Genomic DNA, 18,552 nt, shown 5'->3' with positions numbered 1-18,552 from the left:
TTTTTTTTTTTTTTTTTTTTTTTTTTTTTTTTTTTATTTGGGATGAAACCGAGGATTGAAGAAGGTACAACACAGAGACGCCAGATGTTAATCTTTTAAGTAAATGCTGATCTGTCACTTGATTATTTTTAAGTACAGTTGTTATTTATATATACATTTTCAGAAACATTTACGAAATTTTTTTTTGAAGTTCTAACTTATTTATAACCCTGCCACTGTTTATATTAGCAAAAATCTAAGTTTGGATTCCACTATTACAACTCAAAAATAACAAGTCCAGGCTGATCCTTTTTTGAAAATTACATAACCTTTAATTATTTCCCCTCCTCCAATTATTTATCTTCAAGAATAAAATAAAAAATACACAAATTTTCCTTGCCTTCTACGAGGATCTTATGCGAGATTTGTGTCTACAAAGAAAAAACATAACTTTTATCTGATGCAGAATGGTATTCATTTGTGGACAAAGATAAAAGGGGCACATGATCCGTTAGGATTTAACCTGAAAGACTTTGACCCATTTCCCTCAAGAACCAAGTCAACATATACAAGAATTACGAAGGTTGGATAATCTCTCTGACCATCACGCGATTTGTGTAAAAAATCCACCCACCTCCTTGTGAGTGAGGCTAAGTGAAAGAAAACTCCCATTCTTTAGTTTTTGATGCCTGAAAACAAAACCCCAATTACTATAGCTACGATTGAAAAAGCAAGAGATTCAAAAATTTAGCTAGAGGAAGAGATTTAGGTTCGTACTTCTTAATACATCATACCTATCTCAAATCATATATGGCTGTCCACAACTGATAAGATTGAATCACCTGCTCACTTTATTGTAATAAACGAATCTCCCCCAACATGTTTCCTATTTCGATTATCTACAATTGATCAGAAATCAGCGTATAACCATATGTGAGTTCAAACAATTTTAACAAATCAACAACAGAAAGAACATATTTATTTACCTGGAACCATTCCAATCTTGCATCGTGGAGATGAAAACGATATGGACAAGCAATGATCGATGCTTCTCTCTACATGATTACCTTCTAAATTAATCTATTATTTCTTTTGTTGACATGGAAGAATCAGAAAAAGAACTTCAAATATCTCAGATTTGAGAAAATCAGAATGTTAAAGATGATAAGAGAAAATAAAAATTGACGTTTCTTTTTCTCTACAGACAATCAGATTTAGTCGGTGGAGACAAAAAATTAATTAATACTTAACTAATATGAATCAATAAGACAACAAGTACAAGAATTGCCATAGGGCCCCCAACTATAACAAATGTTTAATCTTTATACCTAATAGATTAAAATTAATCAAATATCCAATTATAAAACAAACAAAAAAAAAGCATTTTAATGGTAGTAAATATCTATAAATACAAAAGTATTAAAATATAAAAAGAAAACCCCCTAAATTATGGTTGTCAAATTATGGCAGACTCATCTAATTATTTTTATTAGTATTTAAAATATATTTTAACTACATTGTAAATACAAATGCAAAGAAACAAAAATAGACTAATAGTTTACTAAAATAATTATTATAAACAGTAATGCTATTTTAAATTATTAAACAGCGGTCAAACAATAGATATACACAATAGGAATTATATGATATATTAGACTTTTAAAATTATAAAATTGATTGAGATCATTATTGGGGGGATAAAAAATACGTATATGAAATAGGAATGTGAAATAAATGTTGGGAAGAAGACACAAAACCGAATCAGAACCAACCGATGATATTTCGTTCTACACTATAAAATGGGAAAATATCATCGTTGATATTTCATATTTCTGAGAAAATTTAACTACAAAAAACATTACTATTGATTTAAAAAACAAAAGTCCCATATGGCCTAAAACTTTTAAGCAATTATTTAGATTCATATAATATAGATAAGATCAAAATTATATAAAGCGGTGTAGGTTGGCTTTGTTTCCGGCGTAGATGGCTTGGTTAGCATCTCCGGCTGGCTTTGCTTCCGGCGTAGATGGCTTCGTTAGCATCTTCAACCGGCTATGTTTCTGACATCGGTGGTTTCATCGAAACCGGTGGTCGGCTCTGTACTCCGGCATCGAGCGGCTTCTTTAGCGTTGATGGCTGGCTTATCTCTAGTGGTCTCTCCGCTCATCTCTTGGGCGAGACTCCGCTACTTTTGGCTCCAAATTTTTTCGGATTTAGTATTTTCTTTTCTCTCCTTGGATTTCAATTGTGTATCGGTTATTTTAATTGCACATATCATCATTTAATCTGAGCTCGCAATTCGCTGGTTCTCCCTTGTTTAAGGGGCTCGATTTGGTTGGGAGTTGTGGATTGGTGTCTTTCTTGGCTCTTTGGGATGATTTAGCAGCTAATAAAGTAATTGATGGTATAATTCATATGCCGATACTGGTTGGATGGAGGCAATTTGTTTGTTTTGCAGGTTCAGTGACGGAAGCTTTGATCCAATCTAGATTTGTTGAAAGAAAGTTATGTTGTTTAGAATCTGGAGTTCAAAGCTTTAGCCTAGTTTTTTGGATTCGAAAAGGTTTGAAGAAAAGCTTGTGTTTGGTGATTCCTTGAAGATTGAAAAGCTGTTAGTTGAAGATGAAGAAGATTTTCAGATTTGCATAAAGTGGAGTCTTATTCAAGCTAAACTGGAATCTCCTTTACTTCTTTCGGCAAAGATTGAGTTCGATCGAGCAGTCAAATTTCCGGCGATTTTGGCCGGACTATATGCTTTCCGGTGACACAACAACTGCCGGTGATCGGAGATTTCCACCCCTTCGTCTTTCCTCCTCGTGTCTTCCAACTTGTTCTTCAAAAGCCACATGTACTTTGCGCTGAATTATCAACTTTTCCTTCTGTCTAGGGTTCCTTAATGGGCTTTGTTTTGTTTTATTAGGCCTGTTGACTCTGGTATGTTTATTTAGGCTTTGTAAAATGTTGGGCCGTCACAATTTGGCTTTGTGGATTGAGGCTTTCTCATATAATAAATAAGACAGTTGTGCAAAAAAAAAAAATCAAAATAAATCTAAATTTGAATGAACTTGAAACATAACTTGACAATCATCCAAATTTAAAAATTTGTATTCGGTTTAATTTACATCTTTAGTCAAACCGTTAAATTATATACTATATAATAAATTTAAATTTCTGAACATTTATATTATAAAAAAATGTCATATACCATGGTCATGTTATATGGTACGATGAGATTATATGATGGGACTAGTTTGGATGGATACTAATATAAATTTAAAATATCATTAATTTGGTGTTACACCACATATAAATCATAATTTCACTATATTATTAGAGCATTATTATCGATCATCTTTGTTTCGAAGATCTCAAAGCTTTTTTTTAATATATATATATATATATATATATATTATTTTATTATTTAATTAAATTTATTGTCTACTACCAATAAGAATAAGACAGCTGAAAGTTTTTTTCTCACCCGGGTCTCTAAATGTCGCTATAGAGATATTTTATCTGAAGATTTAATCTTCTCTCCTTTTTTATTTTTTATTATTATTATTTTTTGACACTCATCCCCACAATATGTGGGGTGGGAATGCTCTTAATATCATCAATATTATAATATAAAATATATAATTAATTTGATTAAATTATCTTTATATATAAAGTTCACTTTTCTCATTATGGTGCTGTCACCTCAGCTACTCTTTCTATTTAATGAGGGCCAAATTTTATGAACTACTCACTAACCATTTTCTATTGTTTTTTGGGCCAAATTTCTTTGAAGCCCCTAATTATTTGGGACTCCTAAAGCCACTCTATTACACGTCAATTTGATTTTAGGTTGCTTTCTATGACTATATATATATGCAGGATTTCGAGAGAGGTTCGACCTCACCTCTTTCTTCATATTTAAAAACAAAACGTCCCTTCTTCTACTCCCAATAGCTTCACATCCTATCTAAGGGTTTCACCCTTTCTTATTTCATTGTTTTCTCGGGAATGTGCAAGTTCCAGAGATGAAACTGGTCTCATGGACGTTAATTAGGATTAAGGCTTAAGCGATTCAAATCCTGGTGATAATGACATATTGTTCGGGGAAGTACAACTCATTCCGGAATGTAAGTGTCTAACCAAAAAAAAACATCCACTCCGTATTTCTTTTGCTTCCTTTGATTGGTGATTCATTTTCTTTATATTTTCTATCCTTTATAATAGATTAACTTCTCACAATAGATTTATATATCTATTTTATGATGATTAGGTTTCTGATTTTTTTTCCCAGATTTGAAAACCTTGACTGATGGTTTCTGTTTGGTTTATCAATCACTTACGTAGCCAAAAACGCCAGATAGCTGCTCTTTCTTAAGAACTTATAGTAAAGTTTTATATTTGGAGAACTTATATTAAAGTTTAGTATTATCTTCGTTTGATATGGATATAGTTTGACGCATGTGGAATATGTCCAATCTATAAAAACTTATGTTGCTTATCTAAACCTTTTTATATGTAGTAAATTTGTTGATTTCTTGCAGGTGAAAAGCTTTGGATGAGGAGAAAAATCTAGAGACCTACATACGAAGACTCCTCCAATTGCTAAATCATAGGTACGACTTACATTAGGAAGAGTGATTTTGTTGGGCTTTTCCTATGCCGATCAAACATTTTTTCCTTCGTTGGTCAAACCACTTTTTGTTTATTTAACTGTTCGTATGTACTCTTATTAATAATGTGCTTCATCTATATATGGGGTTAAAATAATTGAATTACATATCATTATTTGATTATTTTCTGTACTTTTGTTTGCGTTTTTCATTTAGGAAGTTAAGAAAAAGAAACGTCACTGCGAAAGAGTTTGAAAGTTATAAATGCTAAGTTTCCACAACGTAACTGTCTCAAATTAAGGTTAGGCTAATAGACATTCTCTTATTTAATACTCTAATATAATTTGTAAGACTGTCATAGTAATTAAATACAAATCTGATCAGTTTTAAATTTTTATTTTTGTCAAAGGTATAGAACTTACACTTTTGTATATTAGATATTTTATAAAATTCCTGCTATTGCATGATTGGAAATATATACATACTACATTGAACATAGTATATCCTCACTATACATAGTATACAACACCATGATGTCTATGCTGATGATGATCAATTCGTTTTTCACATAAAGAGACGAAGAATGTTAGGGAGGTGGTGTGTTAGTGCAAGCGTGGAGAGAATGAAAGTGTTGTAAGTTATGTTTGTAGTTTGGTCGGAAAAACCAGTTAAAGTAGAGGCCAAAGTTATGTTTTCGCTTAGATTGTTGCACCTCCAATGCAAATAATGTAAATGAGTATGTATATGGGTGTGTATGTTTCCATAATCCATTGCATATAGTAAGTTGAAAAGCTTAAGTGATTGGCATGAATTCTGACGCGTAATCTTTTGTGTGCTCTACCAGTTCAAGATACAAAATCAAATCAACTTTTACTTTGATGGAAAATGATTGACAAGTAACAAGCACACTTAGCTATAAATTATCGCGTGAAAACATGTATTACTGACTAATTGTTGTCATGAAGGATAGATAATAGCATTTCAGGCCGACAAATTATAGTTTTATTGTACAAAGTTCAGATTTCATACGTTAAAATTTCATCATAATGATTTATGTTACTGATACTTTTAATTCATTCACAGTACTATCCAAAGAAAATAAAACATGAATTTGCTGCCATTTCTTATCATGAAAAAAATATCTTCACTCTGTATATAAGCTTATAAAGAATATTTTCTTGCTAACATCGAGAATGAATATAGACATCAAGATTAACAATTCAGAAACCCAGCTAACTAATATCATTAACAAAAGTAAAAGAAAATATTCAAACTACATTAGATATTGTTCAAAAAAAAATCTACAAAATAAAATAGCTACAGAAAAATTTATTAACACTTTAGGATTGTCTTATAAATTTTAAAAATTAATTCACGCGTAGCGCGACATATCGTCCAGCCTATAAACAACAGTAGGAATAAGTATGAACCTAAAAATCACACACAACTTGCAAAAAATGCTGCGAAACACACACTATTCCCTTGAAGAACTACCAAACGACGTCTCGGACATATAATCTCTCAAGTTACTAAGATTTCACGCACTACCATGAGAAATGTTATGCAAGCATCACCACATCTAGCCAAGGCAGCCCAAGATCACCGAGTCTACAAGAATATAAACCAATAAACCTAAGGCCCCTGGCGATGAATCCACTAGCAGCACTAACGAGATACCAAGACCTCATGGAAAAATGCATTGCAAGTGGAAATGTTGAGGCTCACTATATCAAAGGGATCCAAGAGTATTTTCGAACGAACAACAAACAGGGCAGGAACACTTGAAGAAGGCGGCAGAAGATAGTTATGAGAATGGTATGTACCTTTACGGAATTGTGAAGTTGTGCATGGGTGACGCAGCGGAAGGAAAAATTTGGCTCGACAAGCTAGGCTGGAAACAAAACAAAGCAAAGGGTGACCAATGCTGGAAATATATCAAATAGGCGTTAAACAGAGTCAATGTACAAAGCCTACAATGCTACTACACTACATTGGCAGTAATCGGACCAACTATTTACTGCACCGTCAATGACATGGAAAATAGATGCACACACTGCTACTACTACAAACAAATGCTCAAGTTTGTCTTTGTCATTTAGCTTAAGGAACAACAATATGGTTTACCAATGTTATCAACCTTAAATAAATTCCACAATTCGAAATAGAAATCTATGTTTTTCTCCTTTTTAAACAATAACGACGCCTCCAAAAGAATTAAAACAAGAGAAACAAGGAACAAACCTGAAAGTATAACAAGTAAATTAAAGATATATATAAAAAAAAAAGTCCGCCGCTTACCATCACATCAAAATCAGAACATAGAAGATCAAAATATGTTGAAAAAACTTCTCACAATCCATCTTAAGAAAAAATTCTTCAAGTATTACGACCAACAGGACATAGATATATATAAAGAGGTCTTTACCTTCAAGGACAACTACATCATAGAAAAACTCGGCTTAGAAAAACTGGGCTATACAAAATCAAAAAGAATAACCGAATCAAAGCAAGGCAACACAAGCAACACTTTCAGAGGATCAGGGAAACACAAATAGAAACCAATTAACATTATTTGGCAGCACTTCACAAAACCATCACCAAAGACAAAGAAGGTAAGAGATGCGCACACCTTTAGTAAACTAAAGAGATTCAGAAATACGAGTGCCACAATCAGATAACCGTAGCACTAAATTATATGAAAATGAAAACTGAGCCAACAACAAAACAACCCAGACTGTATAAATTAACATCAAGATAAACAAGAAAATTAATTTTTCCCAAAACACAACTCACATCAAATCGAAAAAATCACTTAGAGGATAAACGAAAAAATACAACTAAGAACACAAAAACAACTCACAACTTAATTAGAAAATCTAAGAAAGACAACACATTTTCAGATAAAAAAAATTGAACACAAATTCACATTTACGTTTAACGAAATCAACAGGTAGATAAACAAATATCTCCTACAGATGCAAAGCGAGCAGGAAATCAACCAAATACGCAAACCCAAAAAAAAAGATAATGGATATATGAAAGGGATGAATGAAAAACGATTACGAGCATCAAAGAAATAGGTTCAATACTCATATTGTCCTCTAAATCGCAAACATTGCTCTTCTCCTATCCGTTCACGAGGAGATCAAATTTTGAAAAAGAACAAATCCATTCCCAACTCAATAACATACAAATAATGACCCAATAGACTAACACATTATAAGCCTTACAGAGAAATTGGGCCCAACGGCTGAAATAAAGAAAAATAGCCCAAAAAAAAGAAATGTAAGTTATTGATTTTATTTACTTTTCTTAATAAAATCCACAACTTTTTTTCACTCCAAACACTAAAACATTGATAAAAAACTCCTACATTTTACTAAATACATATGAAAATATTAAAAACTCTAACCCAAAACCACATATAAAACCAAATAACAATCCAACCACAAAATGACAAATAATAGTAAATTAATCAAAACTAACAACTACAACCAAACAACAACTTTAACTACACAATGTTAACTTCTCATTATAATTAAAAAAAAACATTAAAAACACACAAGATTATCTCAATATTTGAAAAATAAACAGCGATATGCCTGAAAATATCCAACAAAACAACATAACCACCCAAATCAAATACAAAAACAGACGTAAAGATGAATCTACGTAACCAAAAAAATAATATACATAAAAAAACTCGGAATACACTTAATCTAACTCCCGCGAGTAGCACGGGTCAATTGCTAGTAATTATATAAAAGAAAAACAAATTGTCAAATAAGTGTAAAACTTTTATTTCTATATTGCATTTTATAATTGGTATCCGATGACAGAATATTTATAAAATATGACATATTTTAGTAAAAAATATATATTACGTCATTGATTTTATAACCATTTTAGTATTTCTCATAGAGGATGAAGTGTCATTTTAGCTCTCCCACATAAATAGATAAACACGCAGATCGGTTTAGCCCGATATTTTGATTTGGATTAAAATTCTAGACCCATATGTTCACTGATTTTTTTTTTTTACTCTTCAAGATACATTTTAAGATTCTTTTTAATCTCAGTCGTCCATCATTACGTCAATATTTTAATATAGATGTGTGGATCACCAAGATAGAAATTGAGGGAGAGAGAGAACTGTGGAAATTTGGATGAAACCAAGGACTGAAGAAGAACAGAAAGATGCCAAATGTTAAATTAAGGAAAAATGATCGGCAACTACACAGACTATGCTCCAACACATCACTACATATGTAGACTATATAAATATCTCGTAAACTACATGAATTATTGATTATACATACGGACGTGTATAAACTAATGACAGTTATGTGCTGAACACCATAACCATAGTTTCCGGTACCGCTCCGATGTACGGCTCGACGAAATCCGGTACCATCGACTAATCCTGTTTAAGACCTGATCAAAATTTTGACCCGCTAATAATTCGACCCGCTAATCAAACCGGACCACATTTAATTGGGCCCAAAACCGGTCCAATTACAAATTACACAAGTAAAAGTTAAAAATATAATCTTGATGGTTTTAGTTTCTCATTTCTCGATCTAACCTAAAAAAAAAATTCCTCTTTACCTAGGGTTCTTGAGAGAAGAGGTTTCAGATCGAACACGAATTAGAGTAAATCAAACTTGTTTGGTTGGGTTTCAGGGTGAATTGTTGCAGAGAAACTGCAACTTAAACGAATACTTGAAAATCAAACACAAATTGAATCGTTGTTCTTAAAACGAGAATCCAAATCTCACAAGCTTGAGCATAGATAGAAGAAACAACTCTAGTTAGATGAGTACAACACCATGGTCACAGATTTAAGAAACTAAGAAGAAGAAGATAACACTCAACACACAAATCTCATGAATGATCCAATTCAGCTTGTTGCTTCTCTTTAGGCGTCTTTGAGCTCAAGCTAATCTCAGCCATTGATTTAAACTTCTAATCCCAGCCCTCCACGTGTTTATCTTATTGACCTTCTTTTTCCTATATCAAATCTCCCCCGTTTGAGAAACCTTGACCTCAAGGTTTTGTAGATAAAGAATGAGCTGATTTGCAAGGAATATACTCTAACATCCGCGAACCGGAAACAGTAATTTTGGTCTGAGTGTCGATCGACACCATGGGTGTGTCGATCGACACCATCTTTTCTAATTTAGATTGGTTCGTTTTAATTGTTGTTTGGTTCGGTTTGGTTCAATTAGAAACCCCTAAACCAAGTATTTAAGTGAGAGTGACGAATTAGGGGTTTAGGTTTTTGTCTTTTGTCGCTGTTGTGTGAGAAAAGAGAGAAAAAGAGAGAAAAGGAGACAAAGTGTTGGAGAGCCTTTGAGAGTGTTCTTGTGAGATTTTTGTCTTTTTCTTGGTGTATTTGGAGAGATCTATGGCTGTGGAAGGGAGAGCTGTTATTGGGAACGAAGGAGAAGCTTCCTAAGGTGTTGGTTCCACCGTTTCTCAGTCAAATCTTCCTGTAAAAGAGGTGAGTGCTTGACCATGGTTGATCTAAGCCTGAGATCTCTTTTGTTTGGCTGTTCTTTGTCTATTTGTGTTGTTTGCTTGCTTGGGTGTGTTGTTTTCGGGTTTTCATAGGTTCCTGAGGCATTTGGGTGAGTTTGGGACGGTTTCAAGAGGTTTTGAAACGGAGGATCGTCGTTCGTGATCGTGTTGTTCGTGTCTGCAGAGGCAGTGTCGATCGACACCACTCAACATCGATCGACACCGATATAGCATCGGTCGACACCACTCAGCATCGGTCGACACCGAGTTAGCGTCGGTCGACACCAGTCTCATCCGAGACTTGTTTGCCTGGTTTGATGTATTCTTTTGTGTTGTTTGATTGCTTAAAACTGAGGGTCTCAGTTGCTTGTGTGTATAACCTAGTAGATGGGAGGACGACCTCACTAAGTATTTATGATATACTTACGCATCTCAATTGTTGTTTGTGATGTGCAGGTAAAAGCAAAGTGTGATCGTGGAATCAAGGCAATGAGAAGGAGGATGTTCTAGAGGCTTGATTGATTGTGATCTAGCTATTGTTAGGTTGCTAGTATTGAGTTGATAGAACATTGTAGGAAGTTGGTTATTTCATTGTTTGGTTATTGGTTTATTGTATTATTGGTTATTGGATTGTTATTGTTGGAATTCCTGTTGGTTGAATGAATATTGTTTTGTTATCCGCTGTTGTTGATTGTTGCTAGGATGTTAGTGGGTATAGGACCACTAGTGATTTAATATTATAAAAAATAAAAAAAGGGAAGGGTTGTTTCATATACCCTTGTATACTCCCATTGAAGGCTGCAAAGAGTAGACGGCTGCTCAGATTTGTATCAACCCCTCACTCATTAGAACAACCAGTCTTCAACTCTAAGAACAATGGCAAGAGTTTACAACGCCATTTGTGCTTTATTTGGAACGCCCTATCACGTTCCATTCTTGTTGCTGCAAACAGTTTTCCACACCAACATTATCGATGTTCTTCCCGCGTACGTTTTTTCTCCAAGTGTTGAACCAACTTTGCTTTTCACGACACCATATATTTTCCTTAGCAGATCTGTATTTGAACATCCAAGATTTTGGAGAGAGTAGTTGCTTCCACCTATAATACTTACAAAACTCAGCCACTTCCAAAGAGAAATCATCAAAGACTGGACTCAAAGTTTATGGGACAACAGGTTGTTGATCATCTATGATCATAGTCATATAAACTTCATCTAACAGCTTAGGCAACAGTTTCTTTCCCCCACCCAAAGACTCTTGTTGAACCCTTTGCTCCTCTTTAGAACTTTCTTGGTCAGATTGATGTTTAGCTTTCAAAGAGCACACTAACATATGTTCTTTGGCAGGAACTTCAGGAACACCTATCATGGAAAGTTGAGCTTCCCTCAGCTTATTAAGCTTAATGGCCTTCTTGTCTCTAACAGAACCTTGCCTAATACCCTGAAGAAGAATTTTCTTATGTCCTATATGAAAATGCATCACTAACTTCTTAAAATCACAAGTTATTGGCCCCAAAGTGTCCAACCATTGATTGCCTAACACCATATCACACCCAACCAAAGGAAGAACCACAAGATCAGCCTGAAACGTTGTGCCTCTAAACTCCCATTGGAACTTATCTATTGTAGCATCAACCCCCAACAATCTCCCATCTGTTACTGAAACTTGAGCAATACTTGCAGATTCTAAAACACAATTCAACTTCTCAGCCACCTTGGTATCCATGAAGTTGTGTGTAGAATGAGAGTCAATGAGAATAGACAAGACTTGTTTCCCATAAGAACCCTTCACCCTCATCGATTGGTGATCAAAAACTCTTGAAATGGCATAACAGAAATATAAGCTCTAACTTTGGTATCCTCCAATGCAACCTTCACCACATGTACTTCATCTTTAGGTTTCTCCATAGTAGGAAGAACTGTTTGATGATCATGCTCTGGTTTGGATGCTAAAATCCCTTTATATTGAATGCTACTTCTACTCCATTTAGCACCAGACCAATTGCTAAAATCCTCAGGTTGACTTGAAACATTTGAGGGCTGAGCTGCCTTTGGAAAATCATCACTCTCTTTTTTGGTAATCACTCTTGTTGGATGAGCAGTCTCATATAACCTTCCTATCAATAAACACTGCTGAATTGTCTGAGGTTGAAACATCCTAACATTCCTTTAAGTATCACTTCTCAGCCCTTCTAAATAAACACTAACCAAGTATGATTCAGATAGGTCCAAACGAGACTTAATCAACACAAATTTTTCACGATACTCCTCAATTCCTTCTGTTTCATGCAACTGTTTCAGTTCTGCAATATCATCCATCAGCTTATAATATTTACCTTCCAATAGCATTTTGTAAAGCCCCTAATTACATTTAACATGATCCCACAAAACTGATTGTGAAAGTGATTGGTGACAAGTAGTTGCGAGAGCATCTAAATGAACAGATGCTAAACCTACTTTCAACTCATCCATTGTTCGGTCTATCTCAAAGAATTGCTCGACGAGGACCAACCACTCTTGAATCGTATCACCATTAAACCTAGGGAAATATAATTTCTCAGTCTGTGTAGCATCATCGTAAGAGTTAGGAATACCTGAGCACTTCCCAAATTTCGGATCTGAAGTTAAACTCGCAAATGCTTGTGAAGATCGAAATCGATTACGAACAGCGGCGTGATTGGATCGCCCGAACCTTGATTCATCTAAATCACGAACTAGTGCCTCCTTCCGCGATGAGTGAGCTCTTGTTTCCGCCATGGCTTCCGGAGAATCGAATGGATCTGATACCTTTGTTGCAGAGAAACTGCAACTTAATCGAATACTTGAAAATCAAACACAAATTAAATCGTCGTTCTTAAAACGAGAATCCAAATCTCACAAGCTTGAGCATAGATAGAAGAAACAGATCTAGCTAGATGAGTACAACACCATGATCACAGATTTAAGAAACTAAGAAGAAGAAGAAGATAACACTCAACACACAAATCTCATGAATGATCCAGTTCAGCTTGTTGCTTCTCTTTAAGCATCTTTGAGCTCAAGCTAATCTCAGCCATTGATTTAAACTTCTAATCTCAGCCCTCCACGTGTTTATCTTATTGACCTTCTTTTTCCTATATCATGAATCGAACTCGAATCTCGTTACAATGAGGTAAGATCTCTCATTTTGCGAATTCATCTGTTCCATCTGCTCTGGCTGTAGTGTTAATTTCCACTGTACTACCGACCATTGTCCTGAATGATAAAGCAAAATCAAAGTTAAAGCCGAGATATGTTATTGAGAACATACAATATGAAAAGACTGTTACATTAACTTACTTGGTGAGTTGATATTGATAATCCCTAAGCCTTGAAAACTGCTCATTGCATTTGTCTTGCCGCTTCTTAACTGCCCTTCTTCTTGCTGATTGTGACTGTGAAGGTGTGATGATAATGTTGTATCTCCTCTTCATCTCGTCTTTGATCTCCGGAGCACTCATCTCAGGGTCTCTTCTTATGTCTTCAAGAAATAAGTCCACAACCACAGAGCTCTTTATTTGCTTACATCTTCCCACCGGATGACATTGATGCTCATCATAGTATGTTTTCACCATCCATTTCCCTATTGGATTCTCAATGGCACAATATATATGCCATCCACAGCCTTTTTCAAAACACTTAGCACGAAGTCTTTCCTTTTCCCATCTATCATACACAACGTTTTTCCTTGTCTTCAATATATATTTGATCACATTCTGCTTAAACTCCTGACCACTAGAAAATATTTGCCTTGTGCTGAACACACCATCAGGTAAGTTTCGTTTGACTAACCTCTCTGCCTATTCTTCTTCATCACCAGACGAATCATCAGTAGGAGGGTAGACATCATCCTCATCTGGAATTTGTTCTTCATAACTGTCATGGTTAAACACCTCTATATCTCCTTCACCAACCTCATCCTCATCCGCTGATTCTGCATTATCAGATAAACCATCTTCTTCATCACTAGCGTCATCATCTAATGCATCATTTTCACTTTCAGGTTCATATGTCGGGTCATTTTCTCCATCACTCTGATTATCTTGAGGTAACATTGTGCCAATCTCCATTTGTAACTCCTCAACAAATGGTTTCTCAACATAAATGTCCAGCTCTCTCATCCAACGCCCTGCTGCCTGCATCTTTTTCTTATTTGCATCCACATTTTCCCAGAGAGGATGCTTCTCTCCTAAATATTCAAATGGTAGCTTGTACCACATTCTGCCAATGTCAATCCTCTTATCAAGCAACTTCAATATCACATCTGCGAATATAACACCAGGATCCACTTGAATCACGTCCATCACGCCGTCAACGTAAGCCGGTGAACCATCAATTGTTTTGAATTGCCTAGAATGATAGCAAATCACTTTGACAAGCCCCTCGTTACTTCACAAACCAAAAAAACACATATCAGCTTAATCTCTCAATAACTTGACTTAAACAATGATAAAAATTGGAAAAAAAAAAATAATACTTTGACTATGACAAAACCCCGACACAAACAGACAAGAAACTTTGTTTTCTTTACTCGAAAAAAACAAACAGACAAGAAACTTTGTTTTCTTTGCCCCACATGTTTGATTCCTTATATAAACCCCACAAAACTCCACATAACTCCATAAAAACCATTCAATAACAAACCCAGAAACTCATACACTCTACCCAGAAACTCTATTGTCGGGAATTTAAACATATACAAAAAGTCGCAAAATGAGAGATCTTACCTCATTGTAACGAGATTCGAGTTCGATTCACCCTGAAACCCAACAAAACAAGTTCGATTTACTCTAATTCTTGTTCGATCTGAAACCTCTTCTCTCAAGAATCCTAGGTAAAGAGGATTTTTTTTTTAGGTTAGATCGAGAAATGAGAAACTAAAACCATCGGGATTATGTTTTTAACTTTTACTTGTGTAATTTGTAATTGGACCGGTTTTGGGCCCAATTAAATGTGGTCCGGTTTGATTAGCGGGTCGAATTATTAGCGGGTCAAAATTTTAATCGGGTCTTAAACGGAATTAGTTGACGGTACCGGATTCTGTCGAGCCGTACATCAGAGCAGTACCGGAAACTATGGTTATGGTGTTCAGCACATAACCGTCATTAGTTTATACATGTCCGTATGTATAATCAATAATTCATGTAGTTTACGAGATATTAATATAGTCTATATGTGTGGTGATGTGTTGGAGCATAGTCTGTGTAGCTGCCAAAACTGGAATCCAAAGGAAATAATCATCATCATTGATATATGTGAACACTAAACGTAATTGTTTAGAAGTATAAAACTTATTTCTATATTCATTTATGTGTTTTATAATTTCACTTTTATGAACTATTTTATGTTCTGTCAACCAAACATATAATTAGAAAATAATTTTAAGGTTGATTATCTAAATGGGAGGATAAGAGTTTACAAATGAAATTTTTGAAATTAAAGTTTTCGAAAAGCGAGCTAAGCAGTCTGCCTTCACGTACGGAGGATCCTGGTTAAAGTGAAGGAGGGGAAGGAAGATCGGAGCAAAATGAAGTCGTCTTTGATATTTGTTTTTAATTATAATATTTCGTTTTTGCATGAAAAAACAAAAATATAATTTTTCATTTTAATTTTTTTAATTTTTTAAGTATTTGTTATTTGTTTTTCTATATATTATCACTTGAAATATATTATTAAAAAAATACATAATATGTAATTTATAACTAGAAATATCTATTAAACAAACAAAAACTATCATGTTAATGTTTAAATTTTTTTAGAGTTAAATATATAGGTTTCAGGGATTATAGTATCATCATGATTTTATATTTTTTTAGATAGACTTAAATTTATACTATTTTATAAGTTAATAAAGAAAACTAGACAATCTATTTTTTAAAAATTTGTCTATAATTTAGGTATCAATTTAAACTCATTATGTTTTCGATCTCATCTTCTAATGGAACATGATATCTTCCAAAACAAAATACCCCCTCCTCGTATGAATACATCTCCAAGTTTCTTTAAATATCTAACACTAGGTTTTACCCGTGGTACACCATGGGTCTATTATTTTTTTGATATAAAATGTAATTAATTTTTTTGATATAAAATGTAGTTGATTATGCATGAGTTCATTACTTAATTAATAGTATGTGAGAGAAGCACATATTATAATGCTATGTTAGTAATATTAAAATATGGCACTAATATTAACTTGATTAATATAATTTATAATGAGCACATCTTGGCATATTCTTATTTTGATTCTCAATTGATATTATTGGATTGATAGTGTATATTTAAAGCTAATACGATCTTATCAAATATGTAAATGTTTATTAAACGCAAATTAGATCTTTCCTAAGATGTTTATTAATTTGAATTAGTTGTTATATTATAGGGATGTGATTAAGAGGATGTGATTACAGAATTTGTTCTATTAATTCTTTTTGTCAAAATCGGCCCTAAAAATTCGACATTGCAAATTATATATTTCCTAATTTTATAAAATGCAAATTAGATATTTCCTAAGTTACAATGAGCATTGATTGGTTGCTATATTATATGTATGTAATTAATAACAAATCATCCCAAAATATTCAGCATATTAAGTAGGATCCAAATAATTGAATCGGTTATAATTTTACTTAAAACCCGACCCGAAGTAGACAAAAAGTGATGGCACAAAAATATACTTCAAATCAAATCAAATAAAATATATATCCGTTTATAAAAATTCAAATCACATAATATGATGAAAAAATTCTAAATATTCTATTAACTTTATTTTTTAAATAGTAATTAAAAATTAAATATAAGATTAAATAAAAGTGAAAGGAGAATTATATTTTAATCTAACTTATTGATTTAAATTAGGTAGATATATTTTAGGAAATTAATATTAGCATATAAGGAAATGATTGTGTTTGGTGGCAAGGATTGTAGAGAATTTAGTTGAGACTTGTTTGGATACAAAGATTAAGAAAGGATGACACAAAAATGTACTTCAAAAATGTTAAGATAGATAATTTTTGGTGTACTAGTACTGTTCAAGTTATAGAATTATATGAGGCACTAAAAAAAAGATTAATAAATTTAAAAGTCCTTTTTACATCCTCCATGCATACTTATAACTAATTATAGACATTCCTTATATATTAATATAGAAACATTTTCTTGAAATGCTGATATGTCGCCGCCAGAGAGCTCAAGACACATTTAGATATTTACCCTCCATATAATTTATTATTTACAGCTATATGCCATTGTGTTTTTAACCAAAAAATAAAAAAACAAATGTGTTATTCTTAATTTATTTAATCATGTGTACTAAATTGTTTTTAATGTATACTTTTAAAAACATTTTATAAAAATCTTTTAAATTCTAATATCTAATTACATTAGCAAAAATAGTTTTTTTTTTTTGTGCACCAAAGATTTAATTCAAGAAAGATACAAGGAATAAGCATATTCGGACAGAAATAAACATAGAGACACAAGCTTGAAGAAACTTGATAGGGTTCGAGGAGAGATGTCGAACCAGACTACCATGAGTAAGGCCAAGGTAGAAGATGAATTCAACAATAACACAACATCCGGGAAGAAGGTAGTCACCAATACATATGAATATTGTGACGTTAAGATGACAGATGAATCAACAGAGGTGATTCGAAGATTTAAATAACCTTCAAGCAAATACAAAAGGCTTTGAAGGTGAGTGTGTTATAACTCTTTTAGATCTACACATGGTGTTTATTGTGTGTTTGAGTTCCCTATACCATAACAAACTTCTTCTAATAACTTCCTTAAGTTTTAATATAAAAACTAATGCACTAGCAAATTTTTTCCCAAAACCACTCGACAAAATGCTCATCAATAAAATGAGAGATTTCTTTTTAATGTCGTATCTCTACAACTCAGCCATGATCTCAACTTCTTCTAGTAACATCACGACAACATTTTCATAGAGATGAGAAACTCTTGAGTATCATTTTAATAAGTAACTATTTTTTGTGTGATCTTCTATTCTTCCCTCAAATTAGGATAATTTAATGACTTTATATGTTAGAGATCAACATTTTGAGGAAAAAAATCTGTAACTATATTTTTTTTTTTACTCCTAGTGTAAAATATATTGATTTAGCAAATCTCATTACAGATAGATTCTAGTAGCCAAATTGTAGTAAACGGATTACAAAATCCAAAATATTATATTTATTTTAACAATATTATTATTATTATTTTTTGTGTTATTTAACATTATTGATTAAAAATTATGTTAAGAATATTATTATTTTTCTTCTAAAAGAATAATTATTAAAATAAACAAATTATACCTGTGCTATGCACGGGGCTAAATTGTACATTAAAAAACAGCTTCTCTGTTTAGAGGTATATTATCGTGCCGGAGGTCCTCTTTTTTTTTTTTTTTTTTTTTTTTTTTT

General features: G+C 33.1%; 1 protein-coding gene and 1 long non-coding RNA gene across 7 annotated transcripts; both read right to left on the bottom strand.

The window, feature by feature from the left end:
* Window positions 256-1,188, bottom strand: LOC104699421. 2 transcript variants are annotated; one of them, XR_753363.2, is made up of 3 exons: window positions 966-1,188; window positions 757-878; window positions 256-668 (listed from the first exon to the last, which is right to left on the bottom strand). It is a non-coding gene; the product is annotated as an uncharacterized LOC104699421 (long non-coding RNA). The 2 variants fall into 2 exon arrangements; XR_753362.2 differs by having other exon boundaries at window positions 774-878.
* LOC104699413 lies at window positions 5,809-14,506 on the bottom strand. Of its 5 annotated transcripts, XR_002033045.1 has the most exons (4): window positions 13,427-14,493; window positions 10,886-13,342; window positions 6,413-6,480; window positions 5,809-6,197 (listed from the first exon to the last, which is right to left on the bottom strand). XR_002033045.1 is itself a non-coding variant. In XM_019228925.1 (2 exons), the coding sequence occupies exon 2, from the start codon at window positions 11,904-11,906 to the stop codon at window positions 11,271-11,273; it is 636 nt and encodes a 211-aa protein (XP_019084470.1). In that variant the 5' UTR covers window positions 11,907-13,342; window positions 13,427-14,487; the 3' UTR covers window positions 10,819-11,270. The 5 variants fall into 5 exon arrangements, 1 of the variants encoding a protein (XP_019084470.1); XR_753361.2 differs by having other exon boundaries at window positions 5,809-6,480; window positions 12,703-13,342; window positions 13,427-14,506; XR_002033044.1 differs by having other exon boundaries at window positions 5,809-6,480; window positions 13,427-14,492.

Source organism: Camelina sativa, chromosome 1, assembly GCF_000633955.1.
Source record: "Camelina sativa cultivar DH55 chromosome 1, Cs, whole genome shotgun sequence".
Classification (NCBI taxonomy): Eukaryota; Viridiplantae; Streptophyta; class Magnoliopsida; order Brassicales; family Brassicaceae; genus Camelina; species Camelina sativa.
Note: the sequence above shows the minus strand (reverse complement) of the source record. Positions and strands in the feature narration are given on the sequence as shown.

Excerpts from the sequence above, each read along its gene's own strand:
- LOC104699413 (XM_019228925.1), bottom strand. The coding sequence starts at position 11,906 with ATGAGGGTGAAGGGTTCTTATGGGAAACAAGTCTTGTCTATTCTCATT.